At 40.9% G+C, this 8,930-nt stretch overlaps 2 protein-coding genes and 1 pseudogene across 2 annotated transcripts in view; 2 read left to right on the top strand and 1 right to left on the bottom strand.

Annotated features, from left to right (window-relative positions):
• Positions 1–727, top strand: part of LOC101577055 (G-patch domain and KOW motifs-containing protein-like) — a 1,723-nt gene extending 996 nt beyond the window's left edge. The window contains exon 2 of the mRNA XM_004636349.2: positions 6–727. Within this exon, the coding sequence (XP_004636406.1) occupies positions 6–542 (537 nt within the window). The 3' untranslated portion in view covers positions 543–727. The remainder of the gene's footprint in view (positions 1–5) is intronic.
• Coro1c (coronin 1C) overlaps positions 1–8,930 on the bottom strand; it is an 87,806-nt gene that overhangs the window by 66,124 nt on the left and 12,752 nt on the right. The gene's annotated exons all lie outside the window — the stretch shown is intronic.
• LOC101574669 lies at positions 3,924–4,875 on the top strand (annotated as a pseudogene).

Here is an 8,930-nt window from a genome sequence, read left to right as displayed (position 1 = left end):
GCCAGACAAGCAGAACTTCCTCCGGGCAACACAGTGGAGCATCCTTGTCACGGAAGGCCCTCCAGAGTGATGACCTCCGAGGTCGGTGGGAGGACTCTGAGAGGAAGCGGAAACACTCTCCCAACAGACAGGAGGGGCCTGTGGCCAAGAGTGAAAAAGCAGCCAGCAGGAGTCGGCACTGGCTGCACCGGGACTTGCGTGTGCGCTTTGTGGACAAGCTGCATAAGGGTGGCCAATATTACAACACCAAGATGACGATTGAAGATGTCCTGAGCCCAGATACATGTGTATGCCGGACAGATGAAGGTCGTGTCCTGGAAGGCCTAAAGGAAAACATGCTGGAGACCCTGGTTCCCAAGGTCGAGGGCAATCGTGTGATGGTAGTTCTGGGGCCATTGGCTGGAAGGGTAGGTCATCTGCTGGGCCGGGACAGAGCCCAGAGCCGGGCTTTGGTGCAGCTGCGGAGAGAAAATCAATTGGTGGAACTTCACTATGATGCTGTCTGCCAGTACATGGGCCCTAGTGACTCGGATGAAGATTGACTGTGGGGCACTGCTGTCCTGTGGGTCCTTGGCAGCTCTGTACTGCCCCAAAAGTGGCCTTGGAGAAGTTAAGTGCAAAGTCCTGCAGTGCGGGATGGAGAATGGATGGATGGACCAGAAAGAGACTAGAATGAAATTCAGCATTTATTAGAATTGAGTGTATAATAAAAACCATTGGAAATACTCAAAAAAAAAAACAAAAAAACAACAAAAAAAAAATATCACAAAGCTGGTGTGGTTGTTCCTGCCTGTAATCCCAGCACTCAGGAGGCTGAGGCAGGAGGATCTTTATGAGCTTGATGGCAGCCTGAGCTACCTAGTGAGATCAGCCTACTACAAAGTGAGACCCTGTGGGAAAAAAAGGGGTGTAGGGGTTAAGTACCAATATGGTTTCTCATATATGAGAAAAAGTATAAATAATTTAAAAGGCAAAATAAAAGACAGATGATGGAAAACAGGGAGATAAGACTTTGTGAATATGAGAAAAGAATTTGGTGATGGGGAAAGATAAGAAGGAGATGAGAAAGGGAATTCAAACAGATCAAGAAAAAAATATACATATACATATAATCCACAAATGTACTAATAAATTTTAAGATAATAAAATACAACTAAAAATTAAGGTCTAGTCTATGAGTTAAAGACTTAGTTGATGACCAGTCAAATGCTTCTTATAGTACTGCCAAGTCACACAGAGAAATTGCATGTCACAGGCCACACAGGAAGATCAGAAGAAAAAATATAGATATCACAGTGTTTATAGTGTAATGGCAACAAATAAAACATCCTCAAAACACTTGAATGTTACTGTATTTTCTTTGTGTACTTCTATCAATCTCAAAAAAATGACAGTTTTGACATTTTCCTGTTTATTAAGTTATTATTTGTTTAAAGATGCCAGCAGATGTGCTTCCATGGTTCATATGAAAGGAAACACATCCTGCTAGGAACACATACAGGAAAACCCCTACTAGTAGCAGATCCTGCTCTGCACATTTGCTGAACCATTCCAGAGTGTCGATTACTACATGTTCAGTAGACTTAGAATGTTATTTCAGCCAGCACAACTACAGACTCCAAAATGTCCCTTTAGGAATAAGACATGTTCCCTCCAAGATGCTGCTTTTGAGGCAGGCTCCTTTTAATACAGAAGAGACTGGATGAGTTAACAGAAAGCACATAGGAATCACACGAGAAGACAAATGTCCTAATCTGAGCTATTTAAATGGTAATGCCAATAGTCAAAAATTAATTTTACAATGTTGGAAATGTAGAAATATGTAAACCTACCCAGAAAACCAATTCCCAAGGACACCCAAAGAAAATACAGGAGGTACTCTAATGCAAAATTCAGCATTTGTTATATCTAAACATAAGGTAGCTGAATTTTTCAAATTTTAAACAAAATCAACCACTAAAAAAAATTCCCTTAACACATCACCAATTTTTACGCTAGCCAACTTTTTTTTCAAGCGCTCAGTCCACTGAGTTATATCGCCGGCCCTTAGCCAACTCTTTAGTGAACAGTCATACATACACATTCCAAGAAAAAAAAAAAAAGTTTTCTTTATCTACTTTTACAAAAGCTATTGCAGGCACTGGGAGGGGTTCCATCTTGGAGAGCTGTGCTGCCCCACCGCTGGGGCACGCTGAGAAAGTGACTGAGTCCAGGCGTGGTGGCACGTGCCTATAATCCCAGTTCTTGGGAGACTGAAAACAGGAGAATCACTACGTGTCTGATTTGTGTAGTGAGACCCTGTAGACACTGTACTAAATACATAAAAAATTAAATTTAAGAAGCTATTTTTTTCCCGGTATTTTAGGGAAGGGTCTAAAGGGTGTTCAGGGTCTCACTAGTAGATCAGACTGGTAGTGATTCTCTTGTTTACAGCCTCCCAAGTGCTGGGATTACAGGCATGCACGGCCACACCCAGTCTCAATGGCAGTCTCAGCACGCCGCAGGGGGTGGGGCCGATACCACACGCTGGGGATCGAAACCCTGGCCCCTGCTTGCAGGCACTTAAAAAGTTATTTTAAACAGAAAAAAAAAAAAAAAAAAGACCACAGTAAATGTTTGCTATACAACACAGCAAACAGTCAAGCACACAACTGACGTCCTCATTACATTACTCATACTCCCAAAAGAGACTTGCACTCCACTGCTAACATGAACTCAGGAGGGGAAAATGTTCTTTCTACAAAAAGTGCTGACATTTACAATGACTGACTGCAAGTATGGGATTTCTTTTGACGTTGGTTCAGTTTATCATGATACCAACAATAGGAAGAACGTGGTAGGTAAACTCATTCATTAAAGTCTCCCAAGTAGTTTCAACCCTTTATTCAACCAGGCAATAGATAAAATGCCAAGAGGCATATTCGTTATAATGCATGGTCTCAAAACAATAACAACGCAATATAATTTAGTTCTATGTTTCTAGGAACAGACTCAAAAAAGCAAATAAGGTCCACCATGAAACATTCAAATCTTTGAAGCTCACATAAGCCTAGCATGGACAGGCCTTCCAAGTTCATCAATTCCAGGCTCCTCATTTTCCAACCTGGAGACATTATGTGTCTTCTGAGAAAGACACAGTGGCCTGCAACCACAAAGTATAGAACGGTATAACTTTTGCCCCGTGAACTTTAACACTTTTTCAATGCTAACTCCCATATCATACCTGGAACTCGACTTTTGCAAGTCAATAAACAACAGTACTTAGAGCTCTCTCATAGCAACACAGCTTACGATCCACAGTTGCACTTAGCTGGTTTGTGTAATTTTTAAACATGAAATTATAATTTGCCTACACTCTACAAATATGCATAACAATGCAAAGATCAAAATACAGAAGTTGTGGACTAAGCACCTGCTTAAGCAAGCACAGGGACTGGGCGTCAATCCCTGGCACCACATTCTGCGCCAGCTCCATGCCCAGCCACACTGAGCCAGCCACCACATCCAAGGATGGTAGGGTATACCTGTAACCCCAGCACTGGGAAGGCTGAAAACAGAAGGATCATTATGAGTCCAAGCTGCCCATTGAGACCTGTACCAAATACATTAAAAAAAAAAAAAATTCAGAAATTGGACATTAACACCAAGCATGCTGAGACAGACAACAGACACACCCAAAGAGACAAATCTCTTAAGCCTTAAGTTACACAATATATTCAATGTTTGAGAAGAAAAGAGACAGAAAATTAGAAATAAATGTAAAGACAATTTCTAAAAGATAAGATTAAATAGTTTTATACTTTTCATAGTTTTCTAAGAACTTACATCTTACAATCTATACTCATTTTAGGAACTTCTTACAAAGAGAAATTGTTAACTATCTAGTATAAAACAAATGCTTAGGCTCCCAGTCCGCCAGCGAGATGTGGAGGAGCTGCCTTAGGCTGCGGGACCACGGGCGCCGCCTCCTAAATTGTCCCCCTGCTGACCGTGCCGCCTCCTCCACCAGGCTGGGGCTGGTCCCCCAGTGTCTGGCCCAGGCCTATGCACCCCCGACAGAAAGGAAGAGGTTTTATCAGAATGTCAGTATCACACAGGGTGAAGACCACATTGTGCAACACATCCTTGGACAACCCAACTCAGCGAAGCAAGGATCAGGTGATTCGGGCAGCTGTGAAGTTTCTGGACACTGACACCATCTGCTACAGGGTAGAAGAGCCAGAGACATTAGTCGAACTTCAAAAGAATGAGTGGGATCCAATCATAGAATGGGCCTAGAAGAGATACGGCGTAGAGATTGAGTCCTCCACCAGCATAATGGGACCTAGCATCCCTGCCAGGACTCGGGAGGTGCTTGTCAGCCAATATGTGGGCTCTGCAAGGGATTGAGTTTGTGGTGGCCCAGCTCAAGTCCTTGGTGTTAACCTTGGGCCTGATTGACCTGCGCCTGACGGTGGAGCAGGCTGTGCTGCTGTCACGCTTGGAGGAGGAGTACCAGATCCAGAAGTGGGGCAATATCGAATGGGCCCATGACTATGAGCTACAGGAGCTGCGGGCCCGCACTGCTGCTGGCACCCTCTTTGTCCACCTCTGCTCAGAGAATACCACAGTGAAGCACAAGCACCTGCAGGAGTGAGGCCTATGTTGTGCATGCCAGCTGGATGGATTCTGCACAGCCACAGCTTCCTTTCCCTGGGGCTTTACTGGTCTGTGGGGCTTCCCTGTCCTGTAGAGCTGCCGTGGCCTGCAACTGTGGGCCTCCCCTGACCTGCAGGGCTTGGCCTTGCACAGCATTTCCCTGAGGTGCCTGTGATACAGTGTGGCTGTCTAGTGGTCAGCCTGATTCCAACCCAGGTACCCCTGGCCTGGCGAGCATCAAATAAGGGGGATGAGTTGTACAAATGACTTTCCCTTGACCCTTATTTTATTAAATATTTCTCTATCCTGGAAAAAACAAAACAAAAAAAAACAAATGCTCACTGATAATTTACAATTTGAAGTTGTGAAAATGACTGGTAAGAGTCATGTGGGACAAGAAATGAGGTGAGCATGACATGAACAGCAAAACTGCAACATGCCAGTCCTGGAAAGCCAGGCATAGTGGTGACTCATCTACAACCTCAGCATTCAAGAGGCTGAGGCAGGATGATCATGAATTCCATGCCAGCCTGGGCTAACCCAGTGAATTCAAGGTCAGCCTGGGGTATGTAGCAAAACCTTAGTGCAAAATAAAATATAAGATTTAAAAAGAGCTGGGGATGTAGCTTAGTGCGAAGGCCCTGGGTTCAATCCCGAGTAACACACACACACACACACACACACACACACCCTCCAATAATAATAATTATTATTATTAAAAGTAAATTATGAAAATTTCTGAGGTCAAAAGTAAAAAAATCCTAAAATTATTCTCTTGCCTCTCACAGCCTTAAAGAGACCCTGTATGATAAAATGTCATATTAAACCTTGTATCACCTAAAATAAAAGAATGTTGCAATTACTAAAATATAAGATTATAAGGCTTTAGGAGACATCTCTATCTCTTTAATGTCAGAAATCTCTATTTTTACTGCATACAATATGCAAGGCTGGGCAAATTTATAGTCCCTCACACCTCCCAGTCTTTCCTTATCACTGGCATCATTGTAAACATGACCACCTCTGTCCATCCCTGGAGCTTTAAAGGACTGCAGAAGAAACTCAATCTTAAAGACAGCAGTAGGCACTCTCTACCCCAGAGAGAGAACACAGTGGCACCCCACAAAACCTCTCTAATGGGCACCAAGGAGACTAGACTCAACACTAGGTTGTATGTCTCTCTTCAAAAAGCAGAATGCAACTCAAAGAGCTCAATTAATCCCAAAAGCTTTCAAATCAACTGCAGAAGTCTTACAGACATGAATGACACAGCCATCTCACTTAAAAATTAATCCGTGTGTTTTGAAATACTCTTGCATACTGATGACCTACTTTCTTATCAACAACAGCTTTTAAAAAAACCATGTATGACTGCACAAACTTGCTAAGTCTGTTTCCCACTACTTAGTCAGATGGGGTTTCTCTTGGAATAAAATGTTAATATGTAATTCTTTGGATATCTTCTCACACCAGGGAATGAAATTACTGGATTCTCAGATCTCTTAAAATAAAATAAAGTCATTTTCATGAAGAACTTCATAAAGGCAAAACTAGGAATGCCAGAAAACAAAATATCACCTCTATTAAAGTATTTTTGCTCTTTTTTAAATATTCTGCATCCCCATCAAGGAGGGATTAAATGAATTTAATGAAAAAAAAAATATATATATATATTCTTAATACTGTTCCCAAGAAGTGTTACAAGAGAGAGGGAAAATTCTCAATGACAGATACAAGTTTATCCTGACACAACCAACTACCCACCTAAATCATTCTAATCCTCTGGATCTCGTTTGCTTTAACTATGAAAAAGGAGAACAGAAACAAACGTTTTCTAGAGTCCTACTATAATCTGAAATCTAAGAATCTATATAGAATCCTTTCAACGGAACTGTTGCAGTCTGGATTGGATCTGAAATGCCGCCCCACTCGAAGGCCATGCCTCAAGGGTGTGGCTGCCAGCCTATGGAATGACTGCTAGGAGATAAGGCTGAGTGAAAGGAAGTGTGGTCACTGGGACCATGCCCACGAAAGGGCCCTCTTTTCAAAAGAAAATCATAATCTTTAACTTTATGTTATCTAGTGACTAACAGTAACCTGAAGAGAAATGAATGCTTCAAGTAAAAGCAGGAAGAATTCCCTCCTTCCCTGTCACAGTACTAGGGATTGAATCCAGGGACTGGCATGTGCTAGGCAAGTACCCTACCACTGAACTATATCCTCAGCTGAAGGAAGAATCATTTTCCAACAATTTTAAAGAGACCAGCAAAAGATTAGAGGCTTTCCATCTCTAATACTTTTAAATAACATCTATGGTTTGTAGAAATCTCTGAAATCTGTCAGAAATATTAAACATATCCATACAAACACAAAAATATAATTATAGAACAATTCATTTTTGTTACCACTATGACATCACAGATATGATATAAACAAAAACCTAGCCAGGCGTGGTGGTGCACATCTGTAACCCCAGCACTCAGGAGGCTAAGGCAGGAGTTTGAGGCCAACCTGGGCTACATAAACAAGTTCAAGGCAAGGCAGCCTGTACTACACACTAAGAACCTATCTGAAAAGAAAACCAAAAACCAAAACAAGACAGAAAAAGGAGTCCGCTTTTTCAATGGCCACCTTAACTCTAAAGCCTCACCTTCATACAAAGTATGGTTCTTTCCTATATCTTGATAAACATTTTCAACTGAAAAGAAGCTCCCACTCTAGGAAGTTACATCACTAATTCTTTTCAATCAAACTTGCTAACCAGAGCTACAAAACAAAGCTGTAAGCCCATGCTACCAATATTTTCACCTTAATCAAGAAACCAGCTAATTTGTAATAAAGCTCCAAAATGTATCATCACCTATCAGAATTTATACTCTTAAAATAGCTAGAGTATGATTCTGTATATATTTTAGAAAACTATACCCCTGTTACTATTAAGCCATCATTTTAATGTTTGAAGAAAAGAATTTATGCTGTAAATAATCAAAACTCCAAAATTTGCTTTACAAATAAAACATGTTTCAATAGTAGAAGTACTCTAGGTTTGATCCCCAGCATTACAAAAGTGAGTAAAAGCACAGACATGCCTTTATATACACACATACCTTGCTAACATATCTACTTACGATGACAATTAGGAGGTTTGCTAATCAGAAAGTAACTTAGAAAACAAATGCTTACAACTGGTTCTACATCTATTCCATGCACTCACCCCCATTCTCCAGTCCTGGAGCTTGAACCCAAGGCCTTGTGCTTGCTAGGCAAATGCTGTCACTGATCTACATGCCCCACCCTTTTCTAATTGTTATTTTAAGAAAGGGTCTCACCAAGTTGCATCAAACTCAGGACCTTGAGCTTGCCAGGCAGGCACTTATGCTGCAGAGCTGCATCCCTGGCCCTAGGTTGCCCATATCTTATAGGCTAGCTTATGACCTGCAATCCTGTAGCTGGGATTACAGGCATGCAGAAAACTTCTTTATTCCTTTCATCTAGAAAAACAGGAATACTGACACTATCCCCTAGTACATCACACAAAAGCAAAATTCATTAACATTTATACAGTACCGACTGTGCATTTAGACAGAAATGTTAGGAAATAGTTACAAAAACAAAAATAAAAGTAACACAATCTTTGTTTTTAAGGAATACAGAATATAGCAGTATTAGAGTTTACATTTACAAACTGGAAAATAATTCATACTTAATTTTTAGTCATTAAACCCAGAAAGTAATCAGTACTGGCATGAAAATAACTAACACTGGTAACACTCACAAATCAACATTTCTATCTACCTTTCTAATTCCATATCCAAATATCCAAATATCTACATTTTATTCAAATAGGATACAAATATGTATCCTACTATCATAACTTTCCACAACCTGCCCAGCCCTCCTGCACATCCTGCACTGCTCTTCCCTAATTATACCTGTTCTGAGCCAATCCAGTACCATTACTCAGAGCCTCAGACAGAGACTCTTTCCCAGCATCCTACAGATACTGACTCCCCAACAGCTGTCCAAAGATTTGAGCATCAAAAAGTAGTACGTATGAGGGCTAAAATTCTAAGTTTCTTCCACTAATTTTTAAAGTAAATCATGTATTCAAAGTGGTTAAGATAGATATATAGTTGCATTCTCTTAATGAATAGAATGATTTGTTCTAATGGTGTTTGTAAATAGGATCTCAAGTCCGCATCTTGTACAGCAATTAACCACTAAGAAGAATATATGCAGTGTGTTATTTGTTGAATCTGTACTTCCGATTTGATTTGAAACTGTCTCATTGC

This window comes from Octodon degus, unplaced genomic scaffold (assembly GCF_000260255.1).
Source record: "Octodon degus isolate 3935 unplaced genomic scaffold, OctDeg1.0 scaffold00079, whole genome shotgun sequence".
NCBI lineage: Eukaryota > Metazoa > Chordata > Mammalia > Rodentia > Octodontidae > Octodon > Octodon degus.
Note: the sequence above shows the minus strand (reverse complement) of the source record. Positions and strands in the feature narration are given on the sequence as shown.